The 13,617-nt window shown below is 41.7% G+C and overlaps 1 protein-coding gene across 1 annotated transcript in view; it reads right to left on the bottom strand.

The window, feature by feature from the left end:
* The window catches only part of ICE1 (interactor of little elongation complex ELL subunit 1), a 66,632-nt gene extending 53,470 nt beyond the window's left edge, over positions 1-13,162 (bottom strand). The window contains exons 1-2 of the mRNA XM_025388834.1: positions 12,836-13,162; positions 454-512 (exon numbers count right to left, since the gene is read on the bottom strand). Of these exons, the coding sequence (XP_025244619.1) occupies positions 454-512; positions 12,836-12,919 (143 nt within the window). The 5' untranslated portion in view covers positions 12,920-13,162. The remainder of the gene's footprint in view (positions 1-453; positions 513-12,835) is intronic.
* Positions 13,163-13,617: the final 455 nt, after the last annotated feature.

Here is a 13,617-nt window from a genome sequence, read left to right as displayed (position 1 = left end):
CAAAAGCATCACGTTGATATATAAGCCTTTTATTTAAAATCCTTTTGATCTGCGTAGTATCTTGGCTCATACATTCATGAGACTATTACAAAGCTGAAAACAAACACATAGGAAATCTCACACCATGGCTATAAAATACTGTTAGGAGGTTTGAGGCCCAGCAGTAAAGCTAAGAAGGTTTCGAAGATAGAAAACAGATTTTTTTAAAAAGTCCAGTTTGGTAAAAATAACTTCCTACTAACCCATGAGCTTTGTTTTAAAGGCCTGTGAACCTCTAACAAAAGGTTCAAGTCCCAAAGCTCACGGGGAATTTTATTATAATCAGCACCATGTAGGCCTCCAAAGGAGAAACTCTAGTGTTCAGTGCAGCCCTGGGGGCCTAAAAGCATGGCCTGCTTCAGCCAGTTTGTCAGGTTTACAAAGTTCTGCCAAACAACATGCAAATATACTTACTCTGTATTGATAATTTTTTGTTTCAAAGTAATTAATGCTTCAACATATTCATTCAAATTCTGAAAGAAAAAAAAGCCACAGTCAGTTGTTTGTTTTTATCACATGCAATTACTTTAAATGTAATTATTGTCTGTAACATTTATCAAATCTAATAATTTTAATAATTAAACATAGAAATGTTAATGTATTACTTATATTGTGTAGAGCACAATCTGAGCCCATGCTGCCTCTCTCTAAACATGTTTCTTTATCTGAATGACAGTACTCCTTTAACAGCAAGGCAGTTAGTTGTAAATATGCTTTTACTTTGTACAATTCGTGACAAAGCTCAACAAATATTAACTATTTTTAGTTTGCTATTAATTATCAATCTTTACCCTGTATTGTTTCTGAGAGGATTTAAGGCTACCCCAAAAGATACATAAATTATAAAAAATACAACAACAAAAAAAAAAACATGGGGGAGATGAATAGAAATATTAAAATGGACTAAGATTAAGTGAAAAAATATATAAGGATCTAGGCCGGGCACAGTGGCTCATGCCTGTAATCCCAGCACTTTGGGAGGCCGAGGCAGGCGGATTATCTGAGGTCAGTAGTTCGAGACCAGCCTGGCCAACATGGTGAAACCCTGTCTCTACTAAAAATACAAAAATTAGCCAGGTGTGGTGGCGGGCACCTGTAATCCTAGCGATTCAGGAGGCTGAGGCAGGAGAATCACTTGATCCTCAGAGGCGGAGGTTGCAATGAGCTGAGATTGTGCCACTACAGATCTCACCAGTGACAGAGTGAGATTCCGTCTCAAAAAATACATATATGTGTGTGTGTGTATATATATGTGTGTGTGTGTGTGTGTATGCATCTATACATTTTAGGGACCAACCACAAATTTGGCTCTAAATTATTGCTATCAACCCAAAAGGAAAACATCCCTCATTACACTGTTGAAATAAATGTACCTAAGATTTTAAAATGAGCTAATTTTTTCTTTTCATTAGCTTCTTTCCTTTAATGTCTCCTTTTTCCATCACTAAATACTTCAGAAATAAGGACTTACTTTTTCCATCACTAAATACTTCAGAAATAAGGACTTACTTTTAAACATAACCACAACAGCCTTTCACAAGTAATAATTACACCAAGTAATAATTTGAAATTATCCAAACTATGTTCAATTTTAACTGATTATCCCAATAGTTTTCTAGATAATCCAAATGAGTTTCATATTTACAGTAATATTTCCCTTGACGATAATGTCTGCCTTTTCTTCTCAGTTGTGTTATGTATCTGTTAAAACATCTACACATTAAAATAAAGTCAAATATATAGTTTCTCTTGTAATCTCACCATCTGTCAAAAATCACTTAGTGTGTTTTTAACTTTCAACTGTCAGAACTGCCACCGCATATATAAAATATATTTTTGGATGTACTCCATCTATCAAATTGCCGTTGAGGGAGGTTTAGGTCATTTTCCAGTCTTTACAGACAGCATGCCATGAATTTCCTTGCCCACTCCTTTGTCAGACAGTTCTATTTTTCCTGAGAATAAAGTCCAAATACTGGTTGGTACTGCTCAACCAGACTTACATATTTCAGAGGTTTACACTGAAAAAGGTAAAGGATATAAACTGTCAATTCTCAGATTAAGAATCTGGAATAGACAACAGACATTTTTTTAAAAAAGGTATTCCACCATTTTCATATCAGGAAATGCAAACTAAAACAACAAAAATTTACTTTTCGTCCACTAGGCTAGACTGAAATAAACATATTGGTAAGGATTTAAGGAAAATAAAATTCATACTATGGGTGGTAGTATTTGAAGAGCATTTTGGCTGCATATGATAAAATCAAAACACGTACAGTGATAATTTTTTCTATTTTTCCTCTATGCATTCCTGAAGGATGTTTTCTACATCCTGGTTGGCTTTTATACCCAAGGTTAATTTGTTTTTACCACTAGCATGAGTACTACATTTATGTTGCTGTTTTTGCTATATTACATTTCCTAATTGGTTCTTGTGGATAATTACTAATTTTTGTTTGTTGATTACAGTAAGACCTGCTCATTTTATAGCAATGTCACTTATAAACATATACACAAAAGATCTAAATACGACATATGCAAAGTAAACCCAGCAGTGCTGTAGATTCTCTTGGATGTGTGATGTGACTAGTTGCAACATTCACTGATAATTTTATCCTACCTTTACTCATGCTTACACTTCATTTGCCCTCTTTCCTGAACTAAGGTTTCAGCACAACATTGAATAGTAGGAGTAATAACAGGTGTTTTTGTCTTAAAAGTTGGAATTAGTTAATTAAATTTGCTCTGTTCCAGGTTATTGGTTGATATCCTTTAATCATGTTATGAAACTTCTACACACGGTCTGCTAAAAGATTTTCATGTATAGGTATCAAACTTCATCAAATAAATTCCTGCATCTATTTAGTTTCAATATGTATTTTTCTCCCTTTATTTATTAATTTCAGTGAACTACAACAGACTTTCTAATGATAAAGCAGCCTTACATTCCTGGGGATAAAAGTAATCGAATATTATGTTAACACTATTTAAACACAATGAGGATTCCATTCCCCAATATCCTACTTAGGTTTTTTTTTTTTTCATCTATGTTCATAAGTGATATGCCTATACCATTTTTGCACTAAAATGAGTAGGATGCATTTCCCTTGCTAAAAACTGTAAGGAGGCAGTAAACTAGGAACACCTCTCATACACGAACAACACTTTGCCAGGTACAGAACTGTTGGGTCATCAACTGTTAAGCGTTAAATCATGACCTGCACCACAAAAGACATGCTGAAGTCCTAACTCGCAGTATCTCAGAATGACCTTATTTAGCAATAGGGTCTTTACAGATATGATCAGGTTAAGATGAAGTCATACTGGACTAGACTGGGCCCTAATCCAGATTTGTGGTCAGAGAGAGGGGATGCATGCGTTTGCTTTTATTTCCCTCCCTAAAACCAGCTAAAACTACAGTCAAAAAAAATTTTTTTTTCAAAAGGCAAAACCAACAAGGATGACAAGAGGATACAAGACAAACGGAAACTAGAAAGCAGACTCAAGAGTGCTGATTTAGCACCCAAGAAAGCCAGCAGTGGGGAAAAGTGAGAACCAACTCCATTTACACTGCAAAACTTCAACAAGCTTGAGAATCAGTAACATGGGTTCTTTTGAGACGAAGGTGAATGGGGATGGAACTAAAACAAGCACTAGTTGCAAACTTTCTCATGAGCATTTAATCCCAATCCCCAACCATCCACCATGCCTCAGAGAAATCGCTCCCCCGCAGCCAGCAGAAGGAGGTTTGCTTTTTGAAGGTCTCTGTAACACCACGGCCCCTTGGGGCAGGTGTACTATATCAAAAGAACAGGGATTAAATAAACCTAAGCACAGTGGTCTAAGATTGGCTGCCTGTCTCTCTCCATTCGGCTTCCAAACAGTGTAGTCCTTCTGTCTTCTACGAAGAAGAATGGGAATACCTTCTTAGAGATAAGATCTAAAGGTAATGTCACTGGATATTCTTCAATCAATAAATGGCCCAACCAGACTAGCCTGCCTTGACATTCAGGCAGAAGCTCCACATCCTCGGTGTATCCGCTACTCACTCTTTGCAAGGATTTCCGAACATGAGACAGACCTGCAATGTGAAAGAGGTTAAAACAAGCAAAAGCAACCCGAAGTAAACAAAAACTGAAAAGAAAACTTAAAAAATGTTTATTAAAAGGATGAGATAAATAATATATTTGTGAAACAAGTTATTTTTGAAAGGAATATTCAGAGCTCTTAAAATTGAAAAAAAAAACTTAAAAATTAAAAATGAACACTCTAGAACAACTAAAACTAAAAGACAATAACAAGTGTTGCTGATGATGTGGAGAAACCGAATACATTCCTCATACATTGCTGGTGGGAACATAAAATGGGGCAGCTGCTGCGGAAACTAGTTTTGCAGCTCCTCAAAATGTTAAATAGTTACCCAACGATCCAACAGTCCCATTCCTAGGTATACACCCAAGAGAACTGAAAACAGAGTCCATGGCAAACTTACACACTGATATTTTTAGCAGCACTATTCACACTAGCCAAAAAGTGAACATAAACTAAATGTCCATCAAAGGATGAATTGATTCACAAAACGTCACATATCCATACAACAGGAATTATTTGACAATGACAACAAACGAACGATACATGCTACAACATGGACCAACCTTGAAACATTATGTTAAGTGAAAAAAGCCAGTTACAAAAGTCCATGTATATTCTAGAATCTATTCATATGAATTTTCTGTAACAGAACCAAAAGTAATCCAGTGGTTGCCAGAGACTGGAAGAAGAGTGGAAAGACAGGAAATTACTAGTAATTAGTACAGGGTTTCTTTGGGGAAGGTGGGGGATGAAAATGTTTTAGGACTATGTAGTGGTGATATGAGTTGCACTGAATTGCATACAATAAAAGGTTGAATTTTATATGTAAATTATATTTCAATAATGCTGTTATAGCTAAATGAAAACCAGGACAGCAAAAATGACAAAAGACTCAAAATATTTGACCATAAAGTTAAAAAAAAAAAAGGACCCAGAAAATAAAATAAAAACCCAGACATAAGAAAGAAGGAAAATAAATAAAAGCAAATAGGGTATCAACAGAAGAGGCCCCACATACCCAACAACAAGAGTTCCACATAAAGAATAAGGCGAAGATGGAGACCTAATAAAAAAAAAAAAAAATACTGGTATTCAAGAAAAGTTCCCAGAAGCAAACCTAGAAATTTCTAATTGAAATGGCCTGGAATATGGACTCCGACAGGATTCAAACCATGAAACAAGAACAAAAAATTTCAGACCACTGGAGACAAAGCAAAGACCCTACAAGAATCCCAAGAGCAAAATAAAATGAATCAGGTGATACACAAAGAATCTGGAGCCAGAATGGCTTCAGACTTCAATAGCAACACTAAAAACTAGAGACCTAGAAAGCAAGCCTTTGAAATGACAAAGGGCAAGTAATTCCAAGATAAAATTCTATACAATAAATATTTTCAAATCTGCAAAGTCTCTACAAACTTACTTTCCAGACATCCTTTCTCAGGGGGTACTGAAAGATGTGAACATGGTCCTTCAGAATGGAGATGAAGGTGAAGAGAGCCCTCAGAATGCTGCTGTGTACCAGAGGAGAGCAGGCCCCAAAGCTCGAAGGGAGAAGAAAATCAAAGACTGAAAACCGAGTATTTATGCCAAACTGGAAGAGACTTGCAAGGGAAAGGAGTTATTTTTCGACATGCATTTAAACTATTATTTTTTCTAAAATAAAAGTGATTCTTCCTCCTTTTTCCTCCCATTCTCTTTTGAGTTCTTTGGTATCCTAGCTCATCTTTCCCATGAGGCTTCCAGATGTCACTTTGACTTGTCAAGTACTTAGGGAGAGACACCAAAGAAACCTCAGGCTCCAGAGTCACAGCATGAGATTCACATTCCTATTCCACCACCACTTTCTGCTGAGTGACCTTGGGCACATTTATTTAACCTCTCCCTTGCCTTGAAACTATTTCATCAGTTTCAGATGGAGAAACTGAAGCACAAAGAGTTTAAATAACTGGCATACTATCAGGATTAAATAGGATACACCATATAAAGAGTTCAACCCAGTCCCTGGCATAGTAGTAAGCACTCACTAATATCTTCAGGATGAAAAACTGAATTAAAGATACAATCATTACCAGGGAAAACAAGAAACCATGCAGAAAACACCACAGCTTAGCTTCAAATAACACAGACATAAAAATGTCAACTTCAAATACTGATCTCATTGAAATCATAACTATACTGAACAAATGGAGAGAGAAGAGAGATGCTTAGGTATGGTGGAGTATGGGGCAGTAAGACAGCTGAATCCTCACCTCCCAAAGTCAGCAATGAGAGTCCACTATTTAACGACAGGCAAGTTCATTGTAAAACACACAGTGGAAGCAATTAAAAATGGTTCTCTCTTGGAAAGCAGGGATGAGTGGGACTGGGGGCTGCGGACTGTCTTAACAACTCTCGTATATCTATCTAGTTGCCTTTTTATATTTAACTGTGATAATAAAAAAAAATCAGAAAACACTATTATAATGGGAAAACAAAAGATTTCTGTTATCCATAGCATTCTAGTCTCTGACTAACATTATTTCCCAAGGCCCTGCTGCATACCAGCTCAAATTTGGTCAGATACTGTATTATCTGTGGTCAGATATTGAAATACTCTAATAAAACATTATTTTTTCCTCCTGTCAGATTCAAATGTCATTTATGTCGGCTGAAACCAAGGCCTCTAAATAATGAACCTCTCAATTGTGAGAGTGAGCAGGGTATGCCTGGGTGAAGGGCGCTCAGGCTCTTCTGATCCACATTCATTCCTGCACAGGTCCAGCTACTATGGAAGAAATGAGGTTCAAGGTGTTCTTCCTCTCCAGGAGACACTAAGGGTTGTTTCCTCGATTATCGCTTTCTCCTAGCAGCCCTGCTCTCCCCTTCTAGAGCTTCTATTACACAGTCTATTGGAAAGTTCAGGCTTATTTTCAATTCTCTCCTCTTTTCTCTCATAACTACCATCTTTTGTTATGCTTTGCCTTCTGGGTGATTTTCTTAAGCTATACTTATTCACTAACACAATTCCCATAGCAGCCCACTCCCTTACTCAAGACTTTTTGATCCCCATTTACTTCTCCCCTCTAGCAGACAATTTTAACTTGATCCATACAATACCCTCCTGAACTGTTACTATGAATGTTGATGCCCATGCTTCCTTCCTTTCTTGGGAAAGTACAGTCACGCCTGGCTGAGCACTCAGGGCAAGGAGCAAGCTAGCAGGCCTACTGGCTGCGAGGACATGACAGAAGACATGGCCAATGTAGCCGGAAAAATGGTTATGCTAAGGCAGTAAATATATAGATAATATAGCAAACAAATAAATACAGATGATAACGGGATATGTAGTCTGCTCAAACACATCAGTAACTATGTAAGAGAGGACAGTTTCTTAACTTCAGCACTACTGACATCTTGGGCTAAAAGGAAGACAGCATGTTCGGCAGAATCCCTGGCCTCTACCAGCTGGCTATAGCACTCCCCAAGCCCCAAGGTGTGTGTGTGGCAAACAATTAACACAGCAGGCCTGAAAACATGATCCTTAGCAAGACCTGCTTGCAAGGCGGGCCAGTGGCTGTCACCCGGGGACTCGGATTTCTGGAGGGTTCCTTCCCATCATTCCCCGAACTGATGGAAGTGGCTCATTATATGTGGTTTATGCTCAACACCTGCTTTCCTTGTGGGAGTCTGGAATCTTGGTGCTTGCTAGGCAGAGGGTGCCTACAGGACCAGACCCCAATAAAAAACTCGGGCACTAGGTCCCTAATGAGATTCCCTAGCAGACAACACTTCACAAGTACGGTTACAACACGATACTGGAGCACTTAGGCATGTCCTGTGTGACTCCACTGGGAAACACTCTCAGAAGCTTGTGCCTGATTTCCCCAGACTTTGCCCCCTATGCCTTTTCCCTTTACTGATTTCACTCTGTATCGTTGCCCTATAAGAAACCACAGCCATGAGTATATCTATATGCTAAGTCCTGTGAGTACTGAACCTGAGTATGGTCCTAGGGACTCCAACACTGACAACCCAAAATGTCTTCAGAAGTTGTAAAAACGTTCGCTGAGGAATGCAAGGCTCTGCTGCTTAAACTTTCACAAACATGAAAGACAAAGACTAAATGAAGAAGGCTGAAGAGACATGACAATAAAATATAACACATACTCCTGACATGACTTTGAATAAGAAAGCAAAAAGCCACTCCCAGGTCAGCAAGCAAAATCTGAATAGGTCTACAGCTGCACCAATGTTACTATCCTGATTTGAAGGGGTGTAGCGTAATTATGTCGGAAAAAGTTCATATTTGGAGGAAGTATACCTTGGAGCATGTACGGGAGACAAAGTGTATGTGTGCACACAATGATGACGCAAATGCAGTAACATGTTAACAATTTGTGAATTTGAGAACATCAGGGTGATTTGTATCATTCTGGCAACTTTCTTGTAAGTCTGAAATTATTTCAAAATAAATTATTTTTAAAAATCACACTACTCACACTTACTGTTTTGCTGGAAGAGATCTGGCTAATTACTCAGCATGACTCCTCTCTGATAAACCACTTCTTCCTGGTGTGCTTGCTGTTTATTAACTGCTCTTATTTAAAATCAAAGCCTACACTGATCTCTAGCAGAGATGACTGCGTCTTCTCACCAGTTAGAACCTCTGGCACAGTGTGGACTGGAACAGGGCGACAAGGCAGGAATGTCCACCTCTCTCTAACTGTGCCCCAACCACACCCACCCACCAAATCCAAGCAGAGTGGCTTCTGGGTGCTGGGAAGGCAAACCCCAGTCTCTCCAGCCCCACCTCAGTTATCCCCACCTCTACTCTGTGTTTCATCTATCATTAAGTACTTTCTCCCCTCCAAGCCTCGGCACAACCTGTTCTGTCTACAACACTCTCCCTCCATCTTTTCCCTCTTAGTTAACTGCAAACCATCTTTCGGACCTCAATTTAGATTCACTTTTATGAAGCCTTTAGAGAGGTGGCACAATTCCTATACGGCTATCCCTGCTACATGCTCCCAGAGTACCTCATATGTCCCTTACCATAATATTTATATTACACATAAACTGTGGTTGCTTTTCTACTTAACCGTAACCTCAACTAGAATGAGCTCCATGCCTCTTCTGTTCATGATTATATTCTGAAACACAGCATAGCATCACATATACATCGACGCTCAATAAATGTGTTTGGTAAATGAATGAATTACAATTTTGTGAGCATTCCCTGTAACAGAGCCATTTATAAACCAATAGGTCTGGAATAAAATGTTTCAAGTTCCAAACGACACTTAAATCACTAGCAATTATCAGTGGGAGTCCAGCACAAGTTTATGGATAGGCTCAAATCTGTACCAAGGACAACCATACACCAAACTCACTGAATCTAATCTATATACATGAGATGAACAACATAATCGTGTTTCAAACTCTCATCTGGATCCCCAGGAGAATCCGATGGTTTTGCACTGCAGTGAAGTCAGCAGATACGGGCCTCTCCTTCACCAGAATAAAGTGCCCATGTCAGCTTCACTAGCTTGACTAAAATACACAACTTAAGATTTACTTAATCATATGTAATACATAATATGACCAGAGTGAGGACCCACATTATCTGACTGCCAAAGTTCTGCAACCCACGTGGGCACTGGGCTATGGATCAGCAATGAACTACTGTAATTAATGAGAGTAACAAAACAGATATGAAGTAATTTGTGAGACTACGAAAAAAAGACACAGAAAACGCAGTCTATCTGTACACTTCTGAATCAAATAATGATCTCTGCAAATGTACTGTTATTTCTTCAACAACTAAAGAAAAAAAGGACAGGGAGGATTAAGAAATGAAAGGAAGATTTTCAGTGCAAGCAAACCACTATTCAAGACAGAGGCAAGTTAGCCTAACATTACAGTTCAAAACAAAGTCACAACACCAAAACCATACCTAGTTGCAACCTCTCAATCCATCCTGCATACCACTAACTGTTACTTCTACTACAAGCACTGTCCTAATGTAACTATGCAAAAACCTTCACCATCCCATAATACTGACAGAAATAAGTATGATAATTTATGATAGTTACCATTCAAGGTTCTCTATAAACTGCCAGGAACCTAGTTTTCTAGACTCACTTTGCACAACTCCAGAGACTCCACTCATAACTTTCCCCTAAAAAGATGATCCAATTCCAGGCCGCAGAAAATCCAAATGCAAGTGTTCTGACCTAGAGAAGAGCTCTGTAAACTAAGGCCCTACGCCAGCGTTTACAAAGTTTCAATGGAACACAGGCATACTCATTTCTTTATGAATTGTCTACAGATGCTTTCACATGAAAATGGCAGCGCTGAGCAGTTCTGAACAAGCCCCCAAAGCCTAAATACTTGTGATCTTGCCCCTTACAGAAAAAGTCTGCAGACCCCTGGATCTAGGATTACCCTTACTGATGTCTTGAGAACCCACAGCGGGAATGCAGCAAGGGTGGAAGAAAGGAGATTCAATCTCGAGGCCATAGATTTGAGTAGTTCACACCACGGTGGAAGCAGTGGAGATGTCAAAAAGCACGTGAATTATGAAGGTAGAGCAGACAGAATCTGATAAACTGGATACAGGTTGTGAGAAAAAAGAGCTGCACCAAGGATGTCATCTAGTTTCTGGCCTAAGCAACCAGAAGGATACAGTTGCTAAATTTAACCAGAACAGATCCATGACAGAAAAGCACAATTCACATCAGTAGTTCTTCTGCACAAAAGCCTCCAATGACTCACCATTTCCATCAGAGAAACCCAAACCCCAACAATGGTCTACAGGAGCCCACACAATCAGGCCCTCCTCCTACCTTCCTGACTCCCAGCATTCACTCCGCTCCAGCTTCACTGGCTTTCTGGCTCTTCCCAAGCACACCAAGCCAGCTCCTGCTACAATTCTTCACATCTGATATTTCCACTGTACGGGAGACTTTACTTCCAAGATTTCAACAGAGCTTATTCTCTCAGCTTTGCTCCAATATAAACGTTCCAGGACTCCCTACTTAAATTCCAACAGCCACTGGCCTAGTCCCCACCCATTCATTCCCTCCCCATCTCCGTTCAATTCATCAACAACGTTTTCCTTACCCTCTAACATAACTCATTTGTTTCATTTATCCTGCCACCCTGCTATAATGGAAGCTCCAAGAGATCAAGAATTTTTGTCTTTTTCTCCCCCAATGCCATAATTGCAGTGTCTAAAATATAGCAGGTGATCAATAAATATTTGTTGAGTGAATTGGCTCAAATAATAAATACAATGTATTAAAGATTCGGGAGAACTGCAATCACGTTCCTGGGGTGGGGGGGGGGGGGCGCGTTATAAGATACCTACACAATGCAGCTCAGTGAAGGCAATGATCTTACTATTAGTCCTCCTTCTACTCACAAAAGCAGCACATTTCCTTCCTCCTCTCCCCTCAACACTTAAAATGTTTGCAATCAGTTCACAGATACTGCACTTTAAATGGAAACCAAGTTTCTCGGCAGGGCCTAAGCCTGCACTCCCTTCTGGTCACATCAACCATCTTCCGTCAGCACTGTGCTCATGCCAACCATACCATGTTCTGCTCATCAAAGACACCCTGCTCTTTCTCACCACAGGAACCTTTCCACCTGTTAATCCCTCTATCCAGAAAGCTCTTCCCACATCTTTTCTGACAGCCTGATCCTTCTCATTATTCAAATATCTAAAAGTTATTGACTCAAAAATACCCTGACTACCCTAGCTGAGAGACAAGACCAATATTCCAACATCCTCCTTTATTTTCTAACACCTAAAATCTTCTAAGGCCTTATTCACACACACGCATATTACTTATGAGAGATCCTATTTTGTTCACCACAATGTCTGTAGTTCCTAGAACACTAGGCAGAGTAGGTGATGAGGTGCTGGTGAGTTCCGTTTTATCACTGAAACCGCGATAGTAGGAAGTTAAAAGAGACCCCCGACATCAGGCAGCTAGGAGAGTCGTGGGAAATGAGGGGGACTATTTCCCAAGTACCACCCCATAAGATCTGGAGCCATACTCCAGCAATTCTCCCTTATGTCACTATAAAGAAGAGCCCACGCCGCTGTTAGAAACTTCCAGGCTCTGCATGCCTTTAATAAACTACTTTTATCAAACAACTGACAAGCTACTTGGCCAATTACTTGGCTTGCTTTTTAAAATATTAGCCTCGGGATGGCACATCTGATATAAGCTGAAATGCCTCCCTGGACTCTTCGAGTCTAATGACTCAGACAACCCACATGTCACGTAAGATTCTGCCTCCAAACAAACACTCAAGATGGGCCAGAAGACCAAAGCGTTATCCTCAGGGAGATGATTGCCCTCGGCGTTTCACCTGTCCCTCACTGACCTAGGGAGTCAGCCCCAGGCCGCGCTGAGGCCGGGTAGGGAAGGTGGGGGCCCTCCAGAACTCGCTCGCTCCACCCCCACCGTTACACCAGCGCATTCCAGTCAATGAACTCTGGGTTTCAATCCTAAATAACGCAATGGAAGCCGTCCCCAAAACTCATGTAGGAAAAAGGCAGCAGGGAGACGAGCGAGCATGAGCTTGGGTCGGGAAGAGAGAGCAGCGCACTGAGGCACAGTCCGCGCGGCCGGACCCCACATCCCTGCGCTCCAGGCCGGCCAGGCCCATTCGCCCCACGCGCCCGCGGCCCCGGGAGGTGCCACACCTGCTGCAGAGAGGCGCAGCCCTGACATCGCGACAGGTCCGCCGCCGTCCCGGGCGCCGCCGAATGGGTCTCGCCCGGCATCATGGTGCCGCCGCCGGGCCCGGTGGGCACGCACGCCTCAGGGGCCCGCGGCGTCGGCCCCGTCCTGTCTCTGCTGATGCCGCCGAGGCCGCCGCCTGCCAGGCCGCTTCCCGCCAGGTCCGGGCGGGTCCATCCGTGCACAGAGGTCCCCGTGGGGCTAGCGAAAGGCTCTCCGAGCCAGAGCTGCCTCAGGCACTAAAAAGAAACGCTACCCGGCGCGGCCCCCGAGCGCGACGCAGTCCAGTCAGGGCCCCGCCCCGCCCTGGCTCGCCCCGCCCCTCCATGGGGCGCGGGACTGCCTAAGGCGCTGCCTGAGCAACACCGGGAGAGGAGCTGTGCGATGCGGCGGGGGAAACCCCTGCAGCGGAGCAGCCAAGAGGAGTGAAGGGATCGAAGGTGCATTCCTTCCACTGTTAAGGGTCGATCCTTTATTGCCAGCTTGCTGTACGACAGGCTTTCCATAGACACCTAAAGGCCTCCGCTATGTGGGCGGTGACCCGCCCGTGACGTAAGCTCTAGGCGCCTGAGAAGTGGGAGGACCCTGCGTCCAGGACAGGAAAGTGCGTGATTTACAACTAGAGGGACAGGCGCTGTCCCGGGACCCGTCCTGGGCCAGGGAGCAGGAGAGGGAGGGACTACAGTTCCCGACTTGCCGCGGGGCGGGCGGAGATCGTGCACTTTACCAGTGCGCTTCGGCGCCA

Source organism: Theropithecus gelada, chromosome 6 (assembly GCF_003255815.1).
Source record: "Theropithecus gelada isolate Dixy chromosome 6, Tgel_1.0, whole genome shotgun sequence".
Lineage (NCBI taxonomy): Eukaryota > Metazoa > Chordata > Mammalia > Primates > Cercopithecidae > Theropithecus > Theropithecus gelada.
This window is presented reverse-complemented; position numbering and strand designations above follow the sequence as displayed.